The following is a 25,240-nucleotide window of genomic DNA, read 5'->3' on the forward strand; positions in this document are numbered from 1 at the left end:
AGGGAATGGCGGTTGCGTCCAAGGCCACGGTGCATAGTATGGTGGCTGCCAGTGAGTGTACTGGTTTGGGTGGGACGGCTGTGCACTTCTGCCGTTGTCAGAGTTGTGACCACCACCCCGACCACCTCTGCCACCGCGGTGGTTGTTGTTGTTGCCTTTTCCACGCCAATTTTTCTTGCCCCGATTGTTACCGTGATTGTTACCGTGATGACGGTTGTGGATGTGGGTGTTGTTACCAGCATGAGGTGGGGGACGAGGTTACGGCTCTTCATCTGCAACAAGCAAGGCCGTAGAGCCTGATTCGAGAGCCGCACGTTCTTTCATTGCCTCTTCCGCCATCTTGAGACGCGAGCAGGCTTTAGTAAAGGTGGGCAGTACATCCTTCTGTTGAATGATGGTAGAAAAATTGTTGTAGGCTTCCGGCAGACCGGCAAGGAGACGGAGCACCATGCGCTGATCAGAAACAGGAGCACCAACGTTTGCAAGTTGGTCGGAGATGGACTTGATCCGGTTTGCATAGGCTGTCGTGGTGGAGAAGTTTACCAAGTGAACATTGGTGAATTGTGTTTCAAGATACACTGCCCTAGAATTTTGGTTATCTTGAAACAATTCAGCGCCACGTTTCCAAGCCCGTTCCGCCAAATCATCAGTCACAATGATGGAATCAAGTATGTCAGAAGACACAGTAGCATATATCCATTGTAGAACAACAGAATCCAGACGAAGCCAAAGGGAAGGGTCAGCGGCCTTGGCTTTTTCGTAGTTCTTTTTGTCATCTTCCTCCGTAGGAGGAATGATATGGTCGAGGACCGCATGAATACGGGCCTGAATTTTGAAGAGCGTCACCCATGAAGTGTATTGGCTGGCTTCCAAATCAAGAGTGATTGGAATGAGTGACTTGATGTTAGTTACAGTTAGGGCAGAATGAAATTTAGGGTCAGCCATTGAAGCAGAGAGAAGAGAGACTGGGAGAGGAAGAAGAAGGAGAGAGAGGGGCGACGGCTAGGGTTAGGTTTTAGAGGATGGAAACCTAATCTGATACCATGAAGGAATTCAATTCCGTGACTATTCTCATTAATCACAAGGTTATTTATACAAGATATTGTACAAGGCTAATTAGGGCATTAAATAATTACAACATATTATTATAATAAATACAATATCTATCACTTCAATTCCTCCTTCAGCCGAGAATAATGTATGAATGACGAAATTTCTATAATATAATTTGTAGGTAATCACAATTTTCTTTTTCTTTTATTGAAAATTTGTTACTGATCAGTTGTTTGTGTTGATAAAAAAAAATATGGGTTTTATCAGTTTTATGATATGTAATTTCTATGTACATTTTGTGCCTGTAATTCCTATATGGATTTATTACTGGTATTATTTTTTTTAGTTATTTTTTGTTTTTAACTAAAACTTATTGGTAAATTTGTGAAACGATGGGTGTCTTACAAAAAAATGTTTCTTCCTTTACAATGGAAGCTCATTTTAGGGGTTAGGATTTGAAGGTTTTATTTACCATTAAGATTCACCAAGTTTATCTCGGTGTTGTTGTGTTGGATTGGATTGAATTGGATTTCTTGTGTGATTAGAAATCGGTAAAATTTGGGCCGTGGTAATTGTTGAGTTGGTTCATTCTACATTCTAAAATTATGGGCTTTTTTTAGTTGATTTAATTAAGTTTCTGAATACTTTTTTTTTGTTTCATCTCTGGACGAATGGTGTTAGGATTTTTTTTGCCTTCATAGCAGAAATGGGGTTTTGTAATATCAACTTATAAACAAGTTTGAGGGGGTTCAATTTGATGACAGGGGTTGGTAACATTTCTAAGCTAATGAGCCCATCATAGTAAGATAATGCAAGAACACTTGTATTTATGCACTGAGATCTACTTTGACATTGAATGAGGTGCAACTTTCCTCGATCTCACTCGAAGAGATTTATACTAGCTTGATTCTTGTTTGAACGCAATTTCTTAGATAAAGATTGTCATTTTGTGTAGGATGTTGGAAAAGTATAAATGTAACTCCACCACATGCACGCTTAAAAGATGGAGTTAACAGTTTCACTAAAGGGCAAATAATTGAATGAAAAACACCAGCTCATTACTCATTAGTGATCGGCCTCTTGAAACTATGTCGAAAGAATTGAAGGAAGAATGTCCTGATAGAATTTTGGTTGCTTTAATCATGGAAGAATATGATAGAGTTGTACGGGAGGAGCTTGTTGATCGAGTCAAGCAAATTGGGATAGTAATATTACTAATATATTTCATCAGCCATTCCTTGACTTGGAGCTTTGAAAATTTTCTTAGGGTGCATTAAAAGCTACTATGTACTATCTTTATACTATATAAAATTTTATGTTTTGTCCAAAATTTATAAATTATATTTCTAATAAGTAATGCAAAATAAAAATGAATACTTCTTTTTTAATAAATATTCAACATGTATTCACGGCGGCATTCTCACCTCCTTTTGAAACTAATGACTATAGTATATTATTAAGGTTCTGTTATTCTGAGCTTTATTTGGTTGAACTGAATTGAGCTGCATAAAACTGAAATTAAGACCAAAAGAACAGGGTCTAACTCATTTAAATGTATCATACAATTTACAAACATTACATACTCCGTATGTTGTACTTTGTACACTTAGGCCCTGTTTGGTTAGAAGTTGTTAGCTGTTAGCTGATAGCTGGTTTGACTAGTTGTTAGCTGGTTTGACTAGCTGTTAGCTGTTTGCATTAGCTGATTTGACTAACTGGTTGTATTAGCTGTTTGTGTAAAAGTGTTTGGTAAATTAGCTGATAGTCGTTAGCTGTTTAATATGTAAAATGACCATTAAGGACAAAAAACAAATCTAGTAAATATGGTGAAATGAAAAAGAAATTGTGAGTAATGTTTTTAGGAGAAAAATATGTAGGATAGCAAGGTTGACAGTGGTTGTAATAATAGGCAATAGTAGGATAAAATAATCATTATCATCCACTTTCTCAAACCTCTAATTGCAAAAAGCTCCTATATTGAGCCTTTTCTAAATTAGCTTTTTCACCCCAAAACTCTCTTCAAATCCTCTCCTAACCAAACACTCCCAATTAGCTTTTTCTAAAGGTCAAACCTCTACTTTACCCCAAAAAGCTCTTTTTCCCTCAAACCTTTCCTAACCAAACACCCCCTTAATAAACTTTTCGATAATCTCTCCAAAGTGTTGTCTCTAACGTGCCTTGCATTTTCATCCCAGGATTCTTAAAATGACTTTTTTTTCCCCTAAAATATCGAGAAGGCTAAATAAAATATACTAAGTCATCAACTCAATAAATAAATACCGAAATTTTAAATTGGATAAGTTTATCAATTTTTCCCCTAGGTGGGACGATAATCTTTAACAATATTTTTCTCACATGATCGAATCTTGCCAATAAAAGAAATTTTTATTAAAAAAGAAGTTCCAAAATTAATGAAAATGAAGTTTTTTCTTCCAAACCAAAAAATAGCTCAAACACAAAATTGGGGCAGATTTTAAATTGCAGTTATCTTGTCCGGGCTAGGTGGGACCCTGGGCGTTAGGAACTTTGAAGCTTCCGGGAAACCACTTCTTTACTCCCAAGTTTCCCATTTTGGTAAGTTTGTAGGATACAAATTTCTCATAGAACTTCTATTTTTATCTCACGGAGTAATTCATTTTCTCTTGAAATTTTCTACAAAAACCCTCTAGAAAAAGAAGGTTGACAAATTTCTCATGCTTATTCGTTTCCTTTTCTTTCAACGGTTTTTCTTTTTACATACTTCTATTTCTGGATGAACTATTTTGGGATCCTTTTTCCTACTCAGATAATGCTGGATTTGTGAGTTCTACAGCAAATTTTAGTAGCTTGATTCAGGGTTTTGGTTTAATTTTTGAGGGTTTTGTGTTCCTTCAAGATTTGATATTGTAGTTTAATTTCTTTGTGATTAGGACCCCAGATTTTAGTTCCTCGATCAATTGTGGGATTAATTGAATTGGGCTTTATTTTTTTTTCCTTAAACCAATCATTTCTTGCAAAAATTAGGTACCCCCAGAAAAAATAAAAATGGAGCTAATTCAGGAAGATTCTAGTAATATGGAAGATGTTGAATTAGCAGAACCATCTGAAAGTAGTCCTCTTAGAGAGAGAAATTTCCCGAAAACCCAATTTTCAGGTTTTGTGAGAAGATGGGCTTACATATTTGATGGCAATGGTAATTATTATAGCAAAGATTGGGATCTTAGTGAAGGAAGAGGTAAAGAATTTTGTTGGTATCATTTAGAACTTCCCAAGGCAAATCAGAACATCTCAATTTCAGCAAAATACCTAATTGATGTACTTTGTCCTCCTTTAAAGCTTCAAGACATTCTATCACTTGTTAGCAATGGATCCTTTTGTGGTTATGTTGATGGGGCGCTTGTTTTTCGGGTCAACTCTCCTGGACCTGCTTCGAGTGCTTATATCTCTAGGCTTGCTGCTAGGATTACTGAGAACTCGGTTATTACTGTTTCCTTGGGGAGAGTTCCGAGGCTTGGTTTTTCGAAGACAGTACAGTCTTTGTTATCGGAGATCCCGGTTGTTGATACTCCTAGATGTCGAAATGGGGAGCAAAGGGAAGGGGGGATTGTGATCAAGGAACATGTGCTTGAGTTTTTGTTGACTATGAATCATTCTGAGGAAGCTGATAATCCTGTTCCGAACTCTGTCTCGAATCTGGTTATTCATGTTATTGACACATTTGTGGATCATCTGCAAGATATTGTGACCAAACTCGAGAGTGAGTTGGATTCAGTGGAACTAGAGTTGGATAGAGGTTGGTATTTCAGGTCAATTTTGTTTCTTGTTCTGTCTTTTCATTTGTCCTGGAAAACAGGATTATAGTTTTGCATTTACTGGAAGCTACTTGTTTTGCTGTTTTAAATTGCTTTAAACTAAGTAATCTTTCTTATGTTTTGGCCTAGTTATTCTGCATTGGCATCTGTGGACTGTTACTGCTTGTATCTGTGCTTGACCTTATTCTAATCTTATGAAGTTAATCTAAAGAGTTGCTATAAGAAGGAAATGATGGTAACGCTTTCTTCCGGTCATGTTTTATTGAATGTATTGTAGTTTGGTCTATCATAGGAATTATGTTTCAGAATACCATAGCATTACATCACTTCAAAGCTACGCTTGTGTGGCCTAAATGGCACTTCTGCTAGTTGATTGCTTCTGGGAAAGCATTATGATTAAAAATAAGTACATGCCAGTGGAGTGCTACATCATTGGCTCACTGCATTGCTGTTAGGCAGCATAGTGATATTGTTTGCTTTCTTGGTGAAAGTATATTCGTTCACTTGGATTTGCAAAGTGGCCTTAGAAGTTGACTGATTTAGCAGTTGTAGAATGTTTAATCGTGAATTTGTAGGTGCAGATCTTCATGAATTGCCATTAGATTTTGTGTCAAGTCATGCTTGTCAGAAACATGTACTGGGGATGGTAAATCAGTTAACAAAATGTTGTCAGTTCTTCTTCCTTCCCTTTCTTTCTTTAAATGTACGGATTAATGGTGATTTTATAGATTCAAGTTTAAAGCTAATTATTCAAACATAAATCCTACGCATGTTTTTAGTTATAGTTTTCGCTTCTGATCAAATGAAGTGATTGATCCTGATTAAGTTACTGTTTGCAGGTGGTTTTGCATTGAAGAAGGAAATGCTAGATGACAGAAGATTTCCGAAAATGCATCTTAATTTGCAGAGGCTACTACAGGTAATTATTTAAGCAAATTTGTATTCCATTGAAGCGCAAATATGCTAAAATGAAGTTGACCATTGTACATAACATAACTATGCTGAATTTCTGATAATGAATTAGGCAGTAGAACGAGATTAATCTTTAAGACATACATTGTTGAGAGCAGGTTATTGCACATGGAGAACAAATATTTCCGCGTGTGAAAGAAAAATGCTCTTCAAAACGTTGGTTTGCTCAAGAAGACGTTGTCTCTCTTGAAGAGTTGATTGGAAGAATGAGAAGGCTAAAAGAGAATGTTGGTTTTATAGCAAACCGTGTAACTGCAATCCAGGCTAGTCTAGATAGTTGGCAGGCTGAACAAATAAACAGGAAACTATACTATATCTCATTCTTGTCCATAGTATTCCTTCCTTTATCAGTCATCACCGGAGGTAAAGCACTTATACCTATACAACATTTCAATTACAAAAAGGCATTTATACTCCAATTCTGAAATTGTGCAATGCTTAATGTCTGGTTGCAGTTTTTGGAATGAATGTGGGAGGAGTTCCATGGACAATGCAGAGGAGTCCTGATGTCAAAGATGGCTTCAGAAATGTCATGTTGCTTTGTGTGGTTACTCTCTTGGCAGTGCTTCTTTGCTTCTCTTTCGCATCCCTTTATACCCGTTTCAATACTTGGTGGAACCGGAAGACTTTTAAAAGAAGCTGGTCTCTCAACCGAAAGTCATTCCTGAAACGAAACTCTGATGGCATACTTCAAGATAAAGGAGGTTACTTTCGGCTTTGAGATGAATAGTAATCCCATCTCTAAACAGAAAAGAAAAAACAAGTCCCCATTTTTAACTGCTTTTTTTCATCTATCAGCAATTCAGCATTGCAACTATCTGGAGGACATCATTTATGGAAGAGAGTAAACTCTGACGTCCTTACTATCAGTGATTCTCTTATGTCTCTTGGACTCGGGTCCTGTCTTGGGCTACGTTACTGGCGGCGGGTACATGTCCTTGTCTGATTGTCAAGCGAACCCATGTTAAGACACGGGACGGGGCTAAAGAGTCCAAGTAACCTGGTGTTGATACTGTGAGCTTAGAAATTGTGCTGAAGTTCTGCATTTACTGGTCATTAGCACTATGTACACTGTACAGATTCTTTTATTTCTTTTTTTCTTACAAGATGATTACAACTTCTTTGTGGAGGAGGTTTGCAGTACTTTGTTAGACGTTAGAACAACACTTAAGCTTTACTGATTTCAGCCGTTTTAACTATTCTATGTCCCACTGAGTTTTGACACTTTCAGCTTATGTAAACTCTTCAGGAGAAAATAGCGTATGGGGATTCTAGTTATGTATTCCTACCCTCCTTTGTACTCTCACTGTTAAGTGCATCGATTTGCCTTTAACCGCTCATATCTCTAATTATGTAATAGTAAAAGTTATAAATAGTTGATATTTTAAAATATATAGATGTATCTATTCAGAAACAGAGGGAGCAAGAATTTCATTGTTTGGAGTTTGGGCTTGGATATCTTGAAATGGATTTTAGAGGTCAAAGTTAAAATGAATGAAAATATTTACTCGTACAATGTCAGAATATTGATTGAATGCACTTTTATGTACAAGAAGTTGAAGTTCCAAACCTTGGCCATCATACTTTTTTGACCCACTAATTTTGTAGGTACATGTTGATCGATCCCTTATGTTGAACCACCTATCTGACTATCTCTCTCTACTTATCTCTCTCTTTCATTTGTGAATTAGAGTTCAAACTTGAATGAAATGATTTGTGAAACCTAGGGTGAGGTGGTATGGTGTTTTAATGGGGATAGGGTGGAGTCAGAACCCCTTAGTATTATAACATATTAGGTGCACCATATTATGTTTTCCCCTTACAAGCGAGAAGAAAATGAAAAAGAGAACACCTATGGGCATAAAAATACCCTTAGGTATACGGTGTACCCGGATGAACCTAATATTTTTCTCCTTAGTATAAGTCTATGAGATTATTTACTTAAAAACTTCAACCAAATAATAAAATTGATTGAATAGATTCTAACTTTATTTCAACCCATTATAAGACGTCCAATCAAACACCCCTTATAACCAAACACCCCTTAGAAAAGTGAACATATTCTTGTGGATGGAAGATGAGAAAGAGCTTACCTATTCATTACTCCATTCTAATTTTAAAGTATTCCATATATAAAATAGAGGTTCTTAAGTAATCACTGTCTAAAATGGAAAGTAACTGGGGATAATACAGGAATTAATACACATAGTTTTATTAACTAGATGACCCACATTTGCTATCCAATCTGTTGCTCGATTGGCTTCTCGGAAGACGTGCATTATTTCTCAATTATCGAAGAAGTTGAGAATATCCAGTATGTCGAATGATGAAATGGAGTTTCCAAGTTCCTTTTACTGCGTTGTGACCATTAGATTGCCCCCTTCAATGCTTAAATGCTTGGTGTTGAGTTTTCTCGCTTCTTGAAGACCTTTGTGAAGAGCACACACTTCTTCCATGAAAGCTTGTGTAATGCCTAGATTGTAAGTATGAATGTTGGTAGGAGCGCCATTGTTGTCGCGAATGATGAACCCAGCTGCTGCTAATGAGTTTTTGCAAGATCCATCAAAGTTGAGCTTGAAAGTACCCTGTGGTGGTGGTACCAACGAACTAGAACATGAGGAGTGTGAGTAGCAGTTGACCAATTGTGTTGGTGTGTCAAGTGAGTGGGTACCCTTAAGTTTGGTGCATGTCTATATTAGTTGAAACTCCATTCTTTGAAAGCTATACTAGCCTTATAGAAGACTCGGAACGATTAAAGCTACAATTGTTAAAAATGCAGTCATTTCTCTCTTTTCGAAGGACCCAAATGGCGAATAAAAATTTGCAGAGCGTAGTTTGGTAGCTTTTAAAATAGCGAATAATATTGAAAAAGTCATGGTGTGGTTAGAAAAATCTAACCGCTTTTTCATATGGCAAGCGTCCAGACTTGTTTTACAGTTGGACACTGAATAAAAAGATGATTGATAGTTTCAATGTAGGTATCACAAAGAGGGAAAGCATCAAAGGGTAGAATTCTTCTTTTAAAAGAGGGTGTCTCTAGTAGGGATACTGTTATGACAAATTTGCTAGAGGAAGAACTGAATTTTTGGTGGGAGATCAAGCTTCCAAATCGAACTGTATTCCCATTGAGGAAGATTTATCTGGGATATCGTGGGCTGACCAAGTTGCTGATTTAACCGAGAACTCCTCTGACGTCGTGGGTCCCCAACTTGGGGTAAATCTTAAATTAGCTAGAACGCTCCCTAGCTTATCCTAGTGTTTGAAGGATCAAGTCTTATTTACCCCATTCAGATAGTATACAATAATACTAAGGCTTGCCATATACGGAGTAACTTTCTTAGAAACACGATGGTAACGGTGAGCTATGATAAATTAAGAGAAACTCACGGCTGCGAGGCACTCCTACAATTAGTTAAAAAAAAAAATTCAAGAGAGATATTAGATTTCATATGATGTACAGACAAATGAACCACAATTGTCTTAGACAAGATCGTCTTTTTTTTTTTTTGTGTGTGTTAGCACTTAGTTCACCCTTAGGGTTAATCCGGATTCGGGGCGAGTTATGGGTGGATAGGTTCTAGTCCCTCCAAATTATTGTTGCGGGGGTTCCAGTCCCCTCCCAATTATTATTACGGCGGATCGAACACGGATCTTCCCTACCAAATTCAACCTCAATCAATACTAAATCAATAGACAATTGGTACAAGAATCTATGTTTAACAAGAGCTTAACATAATGTTAAATCAAAGTTGGGACTACATTAAAAAAGAGTGGCAATAGTCGAAATTATACTATGAACATTTCTTATTTTCATTATTAAATTTTTTAAAAAAAAAGTGGCGTAGAGGTGGCCATGTCAAGTAGGTTGGAGGAGCTTGGTGGAGCTTGGAGGACAAGATATTCGCAAATCTAGAACGTTCGATCCAGCCCTTCCATTTCTCTTAAACCCTAAACCCTAAACCCTGACCTCATTTTCATTTTGCCCTTTTTCGCTTCTATAAGCAAAAATCAGCCGAGGAGAGAGAAAAACCCTTTAAACCCACCACCGTAACTTCCACCGTCTTCTTCCTCTTACTTACCAGGTCTACTCTTCTATCTACCTACCATGGCCACTGCACTCCGCCGCTGTCTCCGCCCTGAGCAGTTCCGCTCTTTTCCTGCCTTTAAATCGGTACTCTTTCTCTCTATACTACCTGAACTAGGGTTTTAGTTTATTTGTTTCGTTGATGTTTAAACATTTCTTGATCTATTATAGTCATAAATGATTAATCGTTTCTTCATTTTACTATCATCTTCAAGTTTGATTTTGATTTTGGATCACGATCATTTTAATTAAAGTGTTTCTTAGGGTTTTATCTTGTGATGAATCTTAATTTAAACTTGTGAATTTCGTCTTGTAATTGGATAATGTTTCGTATAAGAATGTCAAATTTTATATGATAGGGAGAAGTGTATTAGCCCAAAATGAAGGGTGATTTTGTAAGTTGTCTGTGTCTTTAGGCCTTTGAAGATACTTTGTGTTTGCCTACTCCGATCTTATTGGAAATAATGTATTGTTCTTGAGTATGATTTGCGATACCATGTCAAAAACGATGATAGATTGTACCGCTTATGGTTTCAAGCTGAAAACTTGTTATCAAGTCAAAATTGTTGTTGGATTATTGATTGGGTCTGCAATAGTTTGATATTGCCATGAAGAGTGAAATGTTCATGTTTGAAGGAGTTTTCCATTTTGGGTTTTTTTGGTTGGGTTTCTTCATCTCTACACTCCTGATTTATCTCTAGATTGGTGATTTTTTTTGGTGGTAATAAAGTAACTAGATTAATTGATTAATTAATGAGGTGGCCCTTGAAGAGCTATACCCCTTAAGAATACAGACACATCGTTGAGAGGTTCATTGGCACACACATGGCCAGGATCAGCAAAAAAAAGTTTGGAGAGTCTTCAACCAAAAAACTTAAACAAACCAGGGGAGGGGATTGATGAATACAAGATTGATTACACAAAGTAAGATGCTTTCTTGAGTTTTTGGCTAGAGTTTTTGGCTAGAGCATCAGCGACCTTGTTTGATGATCTTCCCTCAAAAATCAGACAAGCTCACAATTAGCTCCTGGGATGCAGTTAAGTAGTTCCCTGCAATTCAAAGTCATGGTTGTGTGCCTTGAGTTGGTATCACAATTATTACTAATAAGCTGCACAGCCACAAGACAATCAATAACAATGATGCAAGGTTTCCAAGTTTTTGACTGTAACCAAATGAGAGTGTTGCTGATGGTTTGTAATTCAGCTTTAAGAGAGTCATGAGCATATGAACTTCAAGTCATACCTTCAATCCATGAACCCAAGTGGTCCCTACAGACTGCTGCGAGACCTGACAGAGTAAAGGGGCTAAAAAAAGAGGCATCGAGGTTGATTTTGAGATGGGTAAAGGGTGGGGGGGACTAAACGGAGGGAGTGGGCTTTACTTCTAAGGATGGCTGGTTTTTGGTGAAAAACCATTCCTTAGCAGCCTAAGAGCACTGGTTAGAGTAAGAGACAATAGGGATATTGTTTTGCGAAATCGACCAAGCATTCCTTCTTTTCCAAATGAACCAACATCCAATGGAAAAAAATACGCTAGGAGGGGGAAGAATGGAGTCAGATTTGGGACACCTAAGGGAAGACCTAAAGCACTCCTTGAAAGGCTTCGAATAATCAATGGTGAGATTCAAAGCTGCCCAAAAATCCTTAGCTCTAGGACAAGTTCTAAAGATGTGATCATTGTCTTCAACAGAGGAAGCGCAGAAAGAACAAGTTGGATTCGAATTAAGATGAAAATGAAGGTTATTTTTTGGGTCTATTCTATCCCAACAGACCTGCCAAAAAAATAAAACCATTTTCGGATGCCCAGCAGAATTCTAAACCCAATCCAGTCCTGACTTTGAGTATTGAAGATGGGTTTTTTTCCCAACAATGAAATTTTTGGCCATCGAGGATAAGAACTTATGTCCGGTTTGTTCCGAAAGACACAGACTTTAGCTTAGCAGTCCTCGGTCAGCCAGAAAGGTGAAAGACAAAAGATTTTCCCAGTCCTCGGTGAAAGGGGATGATAAGGAAGAAAGAGATTTCGAATCCTGATTTCTATCCAAAGGCCCAGGACAAGGGATCTTAAGGATTTTCCCAGTCCTTGGTGATTATTTTTTTGATTTTTGTCATTGAAATTGATTTGCTGATTTCTGTAAATTTGAATATCTGCCTTGTTGTGTGGTCATTGCAATTGATGTTAAACATTTTTTTTTGTTGTATTTCGTTTGTGCAGTTGGCTGGAAATGCTAGTCCATCGTTGTCTAGTCCATTTATGGCACAAAGATTGGCAAGCTTGGTGAGGCCTTTCAGGTGATACATTTATTACCATTTCGTTTCCTCTTCTGTAGAGTGGTATTGGATCTGGCTTCTTACATGTGTCTTTTCTATACAGTTCAAGACCTGCTGGGAATGATGTGATTGGTATTGACTTGGGTACCACTAACTCTTGTGTTTCTGTCATGGAGGGAAAGGTAGATGATCAAGTGTATACCTTGTTCATTAATAAAAAACATTCTATATTTTTGTGATAACAATTTTTTGTTGCTGTGAAGAGTGCCAAAGTGATTGAGAATGCTGAAGGTGCTCGCACTACACCTTCAGTAGTCGCATTCAACCCAAAGGGTGAGCTTCTTGTGGGTACTCCTGCCAAGCGTCAAGCAGTTACTAATCCCACCAACACAATCTTTGGGACTAAACGTTTGATTGGGAGAGTTTTCAGTGATCCTCAAACACAGAAAGAAATGAAGATGGTCCCGTATAAGATTGTGAAAGCTCCTAATGGAGATGCCTGGGTTGAAGCTAACGGCCAACAATATTCTCCAAGCCAGGTCGGAGCCTTTGTCTTGACCAAGATGAAAGAAACTGCCGAGGCTTATCTTGGGAAAACAGTTTCGAAGGCTGTGGTTACTGTTCCAGCTTACTTCAATGATGCTCAGAGACAAGCAACTAAAGATGCTGGAAAGATTGCAGGACTTGATGTGCAGAGAATTATAAATGAACCTACTGCTGCTGCTCTTTCCTATGGGATGACCAACAAGGAGGGTCTTATTGCAGTTTTTGATCTTGGTGGTGGAACCTTTGATGTCTCTATCCTTGAGATATCCAATGGTGTTTTTGAGGTACTTTTTGTTGTTTGTGAGCTTGTTGTCATTACTATGCTTCAATGTGTATACTAACATGAGGTGCTCTCTCAGGTTAAAGCAACAAATGGTGACACATTTTTGGGAGGAGAAGACTTTGACAACACTTTATTGGAGTTCTTGGTGTCTGAATTTAAGAAAACTGAAGGCATTGATTTGAGTAGTGATCGTCTTGCCTTGCAAAGGCTTCGTGAAGCTGCTGAGAAGGCAAAGATAGAGCTCTCGTCTACATCTCAGACAGACATCAGCCTCCCCTTTATCAGTGCAGATTCTTCTGGAGCGAAGCACTTGAACATTACACTCTCAAGATCGAAGTTTGAATCACTTGTAGGGAATTTGATTGAAAGAACTCGCGCCCCTTGTAAAAATTGTTTGAAGGATGCTGGTGTTTCACTTAATGAAGTTGATGAGGTTCTTCTTGTGGGTGGTATGACCCGAGTGCCAAAAGTACAGGAAATAGTGCAGGAGATCTTTGGCAAATCTCCAAGCAAAGGAGTTAACCCCGATGAAGCTGTTGCTATGGGTGCTGCCATCCAGGGTGGTATACTGCGTGGTGATGTGAAGGATTTGCTTCTTTTGGATGTTACTCCCCTCTCTCTTGGTATTGAAACACTTGGTGGTGTTTTCACCAGATTGATAAACAGGAACACAACCATCCCCACGAAGAAGAGCCAGGTAACCAAAATGCTATTAATTTATTTATTTTTGGCAGTCTCTCTTCAGATGTGCAATATTTGTTTTCTGACTTCAAATTCTTTTTTAACTTTAAGTTTTAATGTCCACCTATTTTTTAATATTAAAAACACTATTACTTAAGTTATAACTAGACCTACCCACATTTAATTACCGATCCTTCCTTGCCCTAAGCGGATCTGGGAGCTATCAGCGACTAATTAGCGTAAACTGCTCATCACTGTCCTGCTGCTATTATCTGTTTTAATGTAGTGTTAAATTATCTAATTTCAGTATGTGTGCTGAAAAAATACCTTAATAGGCTTTAGCCCAAGTTTATGAAAATTCAAAAGTGATACTTTTAAGCAATTTCAAAAAAATTACAGTTCTATATTATTGACACTTGTTGTATCTGCTTATGGGCTAGAAACAGATATTTTTAGATACTCTAGTATCTTAGATTCTTAGCTTACTGAAAATAAGTTATGAGGAGACCCCTGGCTTTATTGCTGGTTATCTCTTTACGTAGTCTTGTGCTTGCTGGTTGTCTCTAATGCATTTTTACTGTTGTGTTTTCCCTACTTCAGGTGTTCTCAACTGCAGCTGACAACCAAACTCAGGTCGGTATTAAGGTATTGCAAGGTGAACGTGAAATGGCAAGTGACAACAAGATGCTAGGGGAGTTTGAACTCCAGGGTATTCCACCAGCTCCACGAGGTCTTCCCCAAATTGAGGTGACCTTTGATATTGATGCCAATGGCATTGTGACTGTTTCTGCCAAAGACAAGGCTACCAACAAAGAGCAGAATATTACCATAAAGTCCTCTGGTGGGCTATCAGAACATGAGATCGAGAAGATGGTGAAGGAAGCAGAAATACATGCACAGAAAGATCAAGAGAGGAAGTCTCTTATCGATGCCAGGAACACAGCAGACACAACCATCTACAGCGTTGAGAAGAGTTTGGGTGAATACAGGGAGAAGATTACAAGCGAAATTGCAAAGGAAATAGAAGATGCTGTATCCGACTTGAGAAGTGCCATGCAAAACGACAACCTTGAGGAGATCAAAGCAAAGACTGATGCTGCAAACAAAGCTGTGTCAAAGATCGGGGAACATATGTCTGGCGGTCAAGGTGGTAGTTCAGGTGGTACTGGTACTGGTGACCAGACCCCTGAAGCCGAGTATGAAGAGGCCAAGAAGTAGACTGACAGACTGACAGAGTCTATGTTTTTAAAGTGCACATTATAAACATTACATTACATTACTTCAATTTTGTTTTGATCGTTGCATTAGTGTAGTGTATATTCTGGTGAGGACTAATAATTTTTGTTGAGCGACTGAGGGTTATTGACCCTCCTTACATGGGAATTTAAATTTGTAAGTTTCCTCTTGTTTTTTATCGGTGGTGTTTTATTTTAGCTTGAAAATAATACGCAAAACAAATAATGAATTTCTTATTAACAACATTAATTAGATTTGGTTTTGTAGTTTGTAGATAGGGAAGTTGTTAGTTAACTTAATAATATTTATGAGATTAGCGGTTCCTTTGTTTTATAATGTTTCGTTCATAGTTAGTAAATGCTTACCTTGTCTTTTTATTTAGAGGTATAACATGTTTCAAATCGCTTTCGTTTCATTAGCTATACTGACATTCCTTTACTATGTGGCCTTTGTAAATTGTAAGTCCCAAAATTCCCCTCTATTACTTTTACAATTAGGAAAACCGGGGAGCTTAAGGCTCTGTTTGGCAACACATATAAGTTACCTTAAATGATTAGGTGCTGAAAATTTAAGTCACCTTAAGAGAATAGAAGTGTTTGGCAAAGAGCTGAAATAAGATTTAAGGTGATTAAATTGACTGAAATTGAAACGTTAATTGTTTTAACGTTTGAAATCAGTCGACTGAAATTCTAATGAGAATTGAAGTACTTGAAAAGGAAGTTTTACAAGAGTTCCAGTAACTATAAAAAAAGGCATTTTGTTTTATGGAATTTTGGGTAGATTAGTTGAAGTAACGTGATGCATGATTTCATCATCAGCTTGTTTCTATCTAAAGTTTGATAAGTGTGCTTTTATGGGAGGTGATAAATCCAAGGAAAAATTTACTTTTTCCAAGGAAATCAACTTTAAAGGTGATAAATCCAAGGAAAATTTTACTTCTTCTAAGGAAATTCACATTTTTTAAAGTTGATTTCCTTGGAAAAAGTGAAATTTTCCTTGAATTTATCATTTCCCTGCTTTTATTGGTGACACATGTTACTCAAATGAAAAACAAAATTACAAAAAAAAAAAAAAAAATACTTTGTAGTAAAGAGAATTAGTTTGGAAATATAAATTAAAGCACTTCAAAAATACATATTTGTTACCCGTTTTATCACACAATGTGAATTGTAAATTTTATATTGCTGTTTTATTTAATATCGAATATAAAAAAATGTGAAAATATATACTATACAAAAATGTATAAAAGGTTGCTTCTTTGATCAGTTTTACCAAACACTTCACATAATTAGATATCTTACAGTTTCAGCAATTTATCAGTTTTAGCTCCCACCTTTTCCATTTCAGCTAACTTATCAGTTCAGGCTCTTTTTCAGTTAGTGTTGCCAAACATAACCTAAGCTGACATTTTGTAATTTATGCTTTAGGGTCAGCGGAGAAAGCAATCTTCTGGCTGGATACTTCTATTTTCTTAAATAACTGAGATAAATATAAATTATGTGCAATTATTTGTTTCTCAACGAAAAGATTATTATGTTCTACTATAAAAGAATAACAATAACAATACTAATATATGAGTTTGTAGAACTTTCCAATTCGGTAAATTGAAGATTAGTATTGTCCTAGGTTGCACGGAAACAGGTATGGGAACGGGTACTGGGACGGGTACGGGGACAAAACGACAAACTCAAACTTACAAAAAACGGATACGATATGGATTCGGCAAAAAAAAAAAATTAAAAAAGTAAAAGAATCTGAATTAAAAAAATATTCACCTACCGTGTTCAATGTATAAAAATAAAGAAAATAAATACATGAATAACCAAAAAATATAAATAAAGAAAAATAAATAAAGAAATGTAATGCAGCCCCAAAAAAGACTTAATTACAACTGTCCATAATAAAGGAAACTTTCTCCCTTTAAAAGTAAAAGAAAATTAAAAAGAACAGCTGTACACACTACAATAAATAAAGGTAAAGTAAAAGACTTAGTAACAGTTGTACACACTACAGTAAATAAAATAAAAATAGTAAAGTTGATTAAAAAGGGAATGAGCCTTGAAGTCCTTATTCACGCGACCACGCCAGTCTTCTTCGTCTTTTTCACGCCAATCCTCTCTTCCACCGCCGTTGTTAAAATTAAAAGTCGTCTTCTTCCTTAATCAACCGGTGATGAGGGGTTGCAACGGCAGGAGAGATCTTGACTGTTGGTTTCTACGACCGGCGGCGAGGTGGTGAGAGATCTTGAAAACCCTCAAATGTGAATTTGGCCTCAAAAATATCACTTGTTGGGTACGTCCATTCCTATTCAAATACGTACCCATGTCGTACACGAGTTTACCTAAACCGTATCCATAAGCTACCCGCATACCCGCCGGTTTGGATTCGTCATGGGTACGTATCTTGGGCGTACTCGTACCGTATCCGTACCAGGTACAGGAAACGGTACACAAGAGTCGTACCTGAGCTTCATAGGTATTGTTACACTTAAAAGAAACTATAAAGTAATAATAATAACATACTAATATATGAGCTCGGGGAACTTTAAAATTCTAATATGAGCTTGGAGAACTTTACAACTCGTGGATTATGACTAGGTGCACAATGAGCATGGTGCACACAAAGAAAATAAATATACAGACAAAAGAACATGGCATTGCAACGAAAGAGTATGCGATATATTGTTCACTTTCTTGTTATAAAATATTTCACTTGTTATAATTTTTTATTTTTTTTAGCTATGCACTTTTGTTCTTAAAGTGCATCATGCTTACTGTGCAACATGGTCCACCATCTAAATTGCAAGAATTTTATAATTTGAATATTAATATTGTCACAATTACAAGAAATTATATTTGGTTCTCGTCTCAAATAATATATAAATGGATTTCACAAAAATAGTGTATACGACAACTAATACGAGTTTGAATAATAGATATACTCAACAATAATAGATTCAAGTTTCTTCATGAAAAAAAACAAGTCACAAAAATCCATAATGTTTCGTCATTTGCATCAGTAGAAAGAACCAAAAGGCATGAATATTCCAGAATGCCGAAAAGCACAACAAATATGCCACTAGCAATCATGCCTGTAGTACAAAAACAGCAAGTGACCAGCAACCATACATACCCATGAGCATGCAAGAAATGCAACATCAATCTCACCCAATCTCCTACAGTCCTACTGTAGCTATACATAGCTTTTGCCTGTCAACAAGAATAGCAGCAGTCGATTCATCTCTTCCCAGGTCAAGGTTGTGGTTAAGACTTAAGAGTGGCTTAATCAGTTCTCGATCCCGTAGGCTTTAGGAATTGACCTGTATGGGTCGGTCCAAATTCGTCCTGTTTATTGACATATCATAAAGCTAGAGATGGTAGCACTCTGACTAAATTGGAGTAACACAACTAAGCAGATAACAACTCCTCTTTCCATCATTCGTTGAGAGAAAGAAGAGACGATACCACCAGTCTCTGTCAAGTAGAAAACTCTTTCACAATAACAAAAAAGGAAATCAAACAGATTGAAGGCAGAATTGGTACAAATAACTCATATAAAATCTGTTACTGCTACATTTGTTCTTTTTCTAACTAAGACCAGTATTTTCAAACAGAGTGAGTACAGTACAGAGCTGGAAATGTCTTGGCATCCGATCTCAAATACAGCACTGTTTGTTTACTTATTCATAAACCGCTGCATATGAACATTCAGATAATTTGTAGAGTTGACCAGATTTGGTGTAATTAATAGCAGATCAGAACTCGGTATACGAAGAAAAGCAGTATAATTCAAAATTGGGGAGGGACACAAAGACTTAAATTCCAATCAAACCTACCACATGCAAATTATGCCTAAAAATCATATTTAACCACCTAAATGCAGAAAAAAAAAACAAGAATTTCTCTAAAATCACATGAATTTCTATAATGTTGAACCCTAATTGAATGCATTAACCCTAAAATTTCTCTAAATTAACTCAATTTCAAGTGGAATGTAAAATTACCTTCAACCTTCAACGTTTTTCTCCCCCTCTTCAGAAATCAGCACTGCAATTGTACGACATTCACGGAGATCGGTGCCGGTGGTGGAACAACGACGATGATGGCAGTCGAGTAGCAAAATAACAACTGGGAGCTTTCTCTCTCTTTCCATCCGATTAAGATGAAATGGTATACGTATACCAAACTCATGCTCAGTCATGTAATCCTAATCAGCAAGCTCATAGTGCTTATCCCAATCAGCAAGTACGAAATTACTAAACTACCCCCTATATTTGAAACTGTAGCATATATAGTATATTGGCCTAGACAGCCTCTGGAGGATAAGATATAAGGACATGCTGGCATCTGCATGCCAATATGCCATCGTAGAAAATGGCAAAAATTAATATAAAGTACGGAGTAATTCATAGTTCATACGGTCATACCCCGTACTTCGTGGAAAATTTGCAGCACACAGCATGTCAAACAATAGAGAAAAAACACAAATGAGGTTCAGAAATTTACTACTCATAAGTCATAACCATTAAATAAGTTCCCATCAATAATTCAGTACTCCCTCCTGTGCCAAATACATGCAACTTCCAAAAAAATAAGTTAATGCTTCGTTTCAAGTGCACCAGCAATGCAAAATAAAAGGAGACTGAGGCACAAGAGGAGCAACTGAGACAACTTAATCTTGGGGGGGGGGGGGGGGGGGGGGGGGGGAACACTTGTTCTGAACGATCAGCATATATCAATCTAATGAACAAAATGGGGAGGCAAAATAACTTAGCAAGAGTAGCAAAGTTTTTCAGACACGCTTCACTAGAGCACCTACATATGTTACAGTTGCTGATCAACTAAGACAGGGATGAGCCAGGATTGGAGCTTACTTTCTTCAAAAGTCCATTGATCTCAGCCTCCAAATGCGCTTTTAACTCAACAGAGAGAGTGTTCCCCGAATTTTCCAGCATGGACGTCATCATCTCGAGATTCTTCCTTATCTGTTCTATTGATGGTGCTTCTCCGGCAGGGGTACCAGGAGTCTTGGCGACAGAAGGGGAACTAGCCACATCACCAGGCTGCATTGGTGTTGGTGGAGTTACATGATTGTTGTTTCCACTGTTCAAACAAGCTGTTGCTGTTTGTGGAACAGGAGATTGTAGGCCCACATTCCGCAAACATACCTCCAATGAAATGGGTTTCATGTTGGTTCCATTAGCGCTCAAAGGGGGGGCATTATTAGTCATTACATCATCAGCATAAGTCCCATCCTTCCGCCGCCTCCTCCTCTTCTTTTTCTCAGGATTCCCGTCAGATTTAACAACTGCAGGACTCACCCCCTTCTTTCTCCCCCTCTTTTTGGGACCAGGCACACCCTCAGGAACAGAATGGCCATTTAAATCTGAAAGGCCAATTACATCCTTACTCTCAAAGCACAAATTTTGTGTCTGTTTAGGCTCTTGAGAGAGCGCAACAGACGACGGAATTGTCTGTATAGTCTCCTGAGAGAAGTCCAGGGTAAATGCAGGTGTCTGTTTAGGCACCTCAGCAGCCACTTCCTCCTTTCTCTTCAGTTGCTGTTTCATATTCACTGTTGATGCAACCTTTGACGGATAATTTTCTACAGTGAATGAACAAGTTTCAGCAGCATTTACATTAACATCATACAGACCAGTAGGAAACACACCAGCAGATGCAACTGCTGTTATATCCCCTTTCTTTCGCTTTTTTAGTCCAGGCTTACCTTTATTCGAGCTTCCTAACTGGACATTCTGAATCTTATCAGCCAAACCACCAGCAGATTCTGATGTTTTTTCCTCTTTCTTTCTCTTTCTTTGTCGAGGTTTACTTTGATTTGAGGTTCCTACCTGAGTAGCTAAACCTGCAGCAGCAGGAAGCTCTTCAGTTAACCCATCCACCAATCCCTTTTCATCCTGGCCACTTGTGCTCTTCCCATTCACTTCACCACGATATACCGAAGCCCGAAACCCATTAAAGAATATCTCAGTAGGATCAAAAACATTATTATCATAAGGATATAGACAATCTAAAGCCGCCAAACGAAGTTCTGAGAGTAGATTAGCTGATGATGCACTTATTTCCAGCAGTTTATCAAATGTGACCACAGATTTTCTTGAACTTTTTCTCCCTCTCTTTTTGCTCCCAGTCTTCCCAACTGGAGGGGATGAAGCTTGCTTGTCAGACATACATCCACTTCCCTCCACATCCTCAGGAATACCAGATCTTTCTGACAAACTAGAGAAACCTTTTGACCCCTTGTTCAGGTTCACATAAGGGGGGGACAAATACTTGCTTTTTTTTCTCTCTCTCAGCTCCGCGCTCTTTTTAGGTTCACTGTGGCCCTTACAATTTTCCACAATGGAAGGCATATCTTCATCAGTAGCTGGGCACTTGGAAAGACAAACACCATTGCCTATAATAGGAGTACTTATTTTGGAAGCGTCGAAACCCTCAGCTCCACTGCTAACAACATTGTTTCTTATATCAGACACATCATTCTTACCATCCATGGGGGAATTCACTTTAAAAGCGGCAAAACCTTCGGATCCACTACTAACAACATTATTTCTAATTGCAGACGCATCATTCGCATCTCCCATTGGGAAAATCACTTTAGAAGAATCGAAACCCTCAGCTCCACTACTCACAACATTGTTTCCAATTTCAGACGTATTATTCTCCTCTTCCACGGCAGAAATTATTTTAGATGCGTCAAAACCCTCAGCTCCACTGCTGACAACATTTTTTCTCAATTCAGATGCATCATTCTTATCTTCCATGGGGAAAATCACTTTAGAAGCATCAAAACCCTCACCTCCACTGCTATCAACATTGTTTCTAATTTCAGTTGCATCACTCTCCTCTTCCATGGGTGAAGTCACTTTGGAAGAACCAAAACCATCGGCTCCATGGTTATCAGCATCGTTTCTAGTTTCAGAAGGAACATTCTCCTTTTCCATTGGTGAAGCCACTTTAGTGGAATCAAAAACCTCGGCTCCACAGGTGACATTATTGTTCCTAATTTCAGAAGCATCATTCTCATCTTCCATAGGGAAAAACAATTTTGAAGCATCAAAAACACTTGTTCCGTCCCCGACAACATGATTTCTGATTTCAGAATCATCTTCCATTGAAGCACCAATTTGAGTAGCTGAGCACTTGGATAAGCTGAAGCCAGCATCATCTTTTGTAGGAGAAATCAAGTTAAGTTCCTCAGCTTCATTCCTAACATCACTGTTTATAGTTTCAGAAACGCCGATCTCATCCCTCAAAGGAAATGCCATTTTAGAATCGTCAACAGCCGTAGCTTCATCCTCAACATCATTTCTAATTTCGGAATCATCATTTGACTTGTCTCCAGCTACTAAAACACCATTCAGCTCAGAGACATCACTCTGTTGACTTCCCTCAACAGCCATGCTTATTGCCAGGTCAAAGTGCCTCTATGTGTCCTGCAAAACCAAAATCAAAGCAAGATATTCAACCTTCACAATTTAACATTTTAACATTGTAGAAGTTGTATTAGTCTTGTCAGCCAAACAATCAAACAAACATATAAGTAAAATATATAGGAGGTACTCCCTCCATCAAGCGGTCAAGCCATACATCACTTTGGTTTGGCTGTTGAAATTAAGGAAATATATCAATTTCCAAACCACACACTAGCCTTGTGCAAGATAAATGAGAATATTGATTAATTGGGTACTGAAAGGCTGTTAAACAAAGGAGGTAGGGAAGGGCAGCTATAATTTGCTAGAATATGGAAGTTCACCTTACTAAACTGTGTATACGTAAACTTCAAGACTAAAGAAACTATTACAGGTTGTTAAGGTTTCACATGACTCGAAAAAGGATTTCTTTTCAGACATTTTCCATTTACATTTTCCTGTTACTGTTTTGTCTGTAGGAATAACTTTCCTGTTAGCAATACCTACTAAAGTAATTAAAGCTAGACAAGGACCTTAATCTGTCCTCAGGCTTTGACGAGCTACATTAACAACAAACGACAATATGTAATCGAGACATTAACTATTACTTTACCACAGCAAGACACTTTCATGCACCGAATGAAAACAAACCAAAACAAAATTAAAAATGAATTCAAACATGACAATGTACAAGTGATTAGAAGAAATAACTTCTGGTAGACTCTGCACATGACAGGTGATGAACACTCAATAAAAAAAATTAAATTCAAATGTTCATACACTGATCTAACACTTACAAGTTTTTACTTCAGAATTCTGAAAAGTGAAAACAAACAAACACACACATGAACGGGTTTTACATATCTTCAGCAATGTATCATGCCGGAAAACAAATGACATAACATTCCTAAAATGTGCCCATCCAGCAAAGAAATTGAAGCAAAATGCTTCCTTGAACAATGTTTATTCTCTACAACAAGAGGTGAAATTAGGGTTATACTCCACGCCTTCATTCTTGTAGTAGTGATTGTTAAAGCATATGAGACTCGAAAACTTTAAAACCTAAACTACATGGTCAATCATTTTCAACAAACTTAACGAACTTAAGCACAAATTTAAGGGAAAAAGACAGACAGATGAAGACCAGTATTGAAATTTCCAGAAATTCAGAAACACCGATTAATAAGCAAAATGAAGTTCGACTCAGATGATAATGCTGTGAATTTCAAATTCCTAAACAAAATCCACGCAAAAAAATAAAATTTAATACTACAACTTAAAAACCCTAACCGCCAAATAGGGAAAAACACTATAAAAATAAAAGGACACATCTTTAATCAAGCGAAAACTTCCATGAATCAATTTCTTTTACCCAGAAAATAAATTAATGGATCTGTACAAAAAAATTAGGGCCATTCACAAATTGAGCATTTAAGCAGCAAAAGCCACCATTTTCAGTACATTTAACTACAAATAGTATAACAAATATTAAATAAAAAAAGGAAAATGGGGAAATTGAAGCTTACCCAGGTGAGAAATTAATTGGTTTTCAAGATTTTGTCGAGAATTGATAAAAACCCATAACGTTTTAGGAAGAAGAGGGTTGAATATCAATTTGGAAGATAAATAAAATAAAAGGGGAGAGGGAATAAATACGAACTGCAATTTGCAAATGGGTTTTATGACGGAATATTTTGCTATTGGCACGTTCATAAAACTGGGTTTTTTTTTAGGTAAATAAAGATGAATACTGGATAGTGACAGTGACACGAGTATAGTGATGCCAGATGTTTGAGTTTGTTTGGTTATGGACAAATGTATTAACTCTGCTGTGGGCCCCTGTGGGGTTTCAACTTTCAAAATACTTCAAGATATGAAGATACTACTTCCTCCCTATCACCCCTCTCTACCTAAATATTTTCCGTTTGTTATTTTACGCGATTCCCTCCGTCCCGAAATATTTGACATGTTTTCCTTATTGGATCGTCCCTTAATACTTGACCTGTTTTTAAAAATGGAAATATTCTAACAATATTATATTATTTCTCACTCCACCCCTATTAACCCACCTACCCCTACTCCATACAAAAAATAATTAAAAATTCAACGTCTACTCTCCCCCAACCCCACCTCTTAACCCACCTCCCACTAACTACATTAAAATAATACACCACTATCAACTACTCCCTCCGTTCCATAATGTTCCTCACTTTTCCATTATGCGCGGTCTCCAATGCACTACTTTGACCGTTAATAATTTTAATTTCGTATTAGTAAAAGTTATAAAAAATTGATATTTAGAAAATTCATATTGAAACGAATCCAATGATATCCCACAAGTTAACTTTTATACTTTTAATCATACTATTAATTACGGTCAAAGTTTTTAAACTTTGACCATATGAATAGTAAACATGAGGAACATTATGAAACGGATGGAGTACTACCTATTAAATTAAATAAGTCAATTCAAGTCCCTTAAACTCTGTGCCGATCAAACTGGGTCGAGTATTCCGGGACGAAGGGAGTATTAAGAAAAAATAATACCCCATACATTATAAGAGTAACCATTATTGTTGTACTTTTATGAAAATTATTTTTTTAATTTATTTTCGCAATAAAACAAATTAGTTGTAAGAATTTGAGCCAATAGAATGACAACTCATTAATCCATCCAAATTCAAACCAACCAATGAGATTACAAGGTCTTTTATTAATAACCAATAGAATTACAAGGTTAAAATTACAAAGAAGAGATTAAAAAGGAAAGAAAATAAAAGGGAAAATCATTTTAGGACACCTTAAAGGGAAATGGGGAAAACATTTAGGTATAGAGGGAGTAGTATAGTTATACTACCTTCATTCCTAAATGATCTTTACGGTTTCTATTT

General features: G+C 37.1%; 3 protein-coding genes across 9 annotated transcripts; 2 read left to right on the forward strand and 1 right to left on the reverse strand.

Moving 5' to 3' along the window:
* Window positions 1-3,397: 3,397 nt before the first annotated feature.
* On the forward strand, window positions 3,398-7,165 carry LOC110774886 (uncharacterized). 3 transcript variants are annotated; one of them, XM_056843100.1, is made up of 6 exons: window positions 3,484-3,627; window positions 4,057-4,825; window positions 5,684-5,763; window positions 5,915-6,179; window positions 6,272-6,520; window positions 6,615-7,165. In XM_056843100.1, the coding sequence occupies exons 2-6, from the start codon at window positions 4,078-4,080 to the stop codon at window positions 6,662-6,664; spliced, it is 1,392 nt and encodes a 463-aa protein (XP_056699078.1). In that variant the 5' UTR covers window positions 3,484-3,627; window positions 4,057-4,077; the 3' UTR covers window positions 6,665-7,165. The 3 variants fall into 3 exon arrangements, with proteins under 3 accessions (XP_021835171.1, XP_056699078.1, XP_056699077.1); XM_056843099.1 differs by lacking the exon at window positions 3,484-3,627 and having other exon boundaries at window positions 3,634-4,825; XM_021979479.2 differs by having other exon boundaries at window positions 3,398-4,825; window positions 6,272-7,015.
* A 2,444-nt stretch (window positions 7,166-9,609) lies between these two features.
* LOC110774887 (heat shock 70 kDa protein, mitochondrial) lies at window positions 9,610-15,166 on the forward strand. The gene is made up of 6 exons (XM_021979480.2): window positions 9,610-9,987; window positions 12,116-12,192; window positions 12,275-12,353; window positions 12,435-13,001; window positions 13,077-13,697; window positions 14,282-15,166. The coding sequence occupies exons 1-6, from the start codon at window positions 9,922-9,924 to the stop codon at window positions 14,897-14,899; spliced, it is 2,028 nt and encodes a 675-aa protein (XP_021835172.2). The 5' UTR covers window positions 9,610-9,921; the 3' UTR covers window positions 14,900-15,166.
* Window positions 15,167-16,749: 1,583 nt separating this feature from the next.
* LOC110774880 (PWWP domain-containing protein 3) lies at window positions 16,750-24,061 on the reverse strand. Of its 5 annotated transcripts, none has more exons than XR_008932510.1 (3): window positions 23,876-24,061; window positions 18,921-22,373; window positions 16,750-17,379 (listed from the first exon to the last, which is right to left on the reverse strand). XR_008932510.1 is itself a non-coding variant. In XM_021979472.2 (3 exons), the coding sequence occupies exons 2-3, from the start codon at window positions 22,338-22,340 to the stop codon at window positions 19,758-19,760; spliced, it is 2,460 nt and encodes an 819-aa protein (XP_021835164.2). In that variant the 5' UTR covers window positions 22,341-22,373; window positions 23,876-24,061; the 3' UTR covers window positions 19,410-19,757. The 5 variants fall into 5 exon arrangements, 1 of the variants encoding a protein (XP_021835164.2); XR_008932509.1 differs by having other exon boundaries at window positions 16,750-18,126; XR_008932508.1 differs by having other exon boundaries at window positions 16,750-18,236.
* Between the last annotated feature and the right edge of the window lie 1,179 nt (window positions 24,062-25,240).

Source organism: Spinacia oleracea, chromosome 4 (genome assembly GCF_020520425.1).
Source record: "Spinacia oleracea cultivar Varoflay chromosome 4, BTI_SOV_V1, whole genome shotgun sequence".
Lineage (NCBI taxonomy): Eukaryota > Viridiplantae > Streptophyta > Magnoliopsida > Caryophyllales > Amaranthaceae > Spinacia > Spinacia oleracea.

Excerpts from the sequence above, each read along its gene's own strand:
- LOC110774886 (XM_056843100.1), top strand. The coding sequence starts at position 4,078 with ATGGAGCTAATTCAGGAAGATTCTAGTAATATGGAAGATGTTGAATTA. Across the intron at positions 4,826-5,683 it reads GGAACTAGAGTTGGATAGAG|GTGGTTTTGCATTGAAGAAG; the intron begins GTTGGTATTTCA and ends TACTGTTTGCAG. Across the intron at positions 5,764-5,914 it reads ATTTGCAGAGGCTACTACAG|GTTATTGCACATGGAGAACA; the intron begins GTAATTATTTAA and ends TGTTGAGAGCAG.
- LOC110774887 (XM_021979480.2), top strand. The coding sequence starts at position 9,922 with ATGGCCACTGCACTCCGCCGCTGTCTCCGCCCTGAGCAGTTCCGCTCT. Across the intron at positions 9,988-12,115 it reads CTTTTCCTGCCTTTAAATCG|TTGGCTGGAAATGCTAGTCC; the intron begins GTACTCTTTCTC and ends TCGTTTGTGCAG. Across the intron at positions 12,193-12,274 it reads AGCTTGGTGAGGCCTTTCAG|TTCAAGACCTGCTGGGAATG; the intron begins GTGATACATTTA and ends TTTTCTATACAG.
- LOC110774880 (XM_021979472.2), bottom strand. The coding sequence starts at position 22,340 with ATGGCTGTTGAGGGAAGTCAACAGAGTGATGTCTCTGAGCTGAATGGT. Across the intron at positions 20,522-20,644 it reads GTTAGGAAGCTCGAATAAAG|AAAATTATCCGTCAAAGGTT; the intron begins GTAAGCCTGGAC and ends CATTCACTGTAG.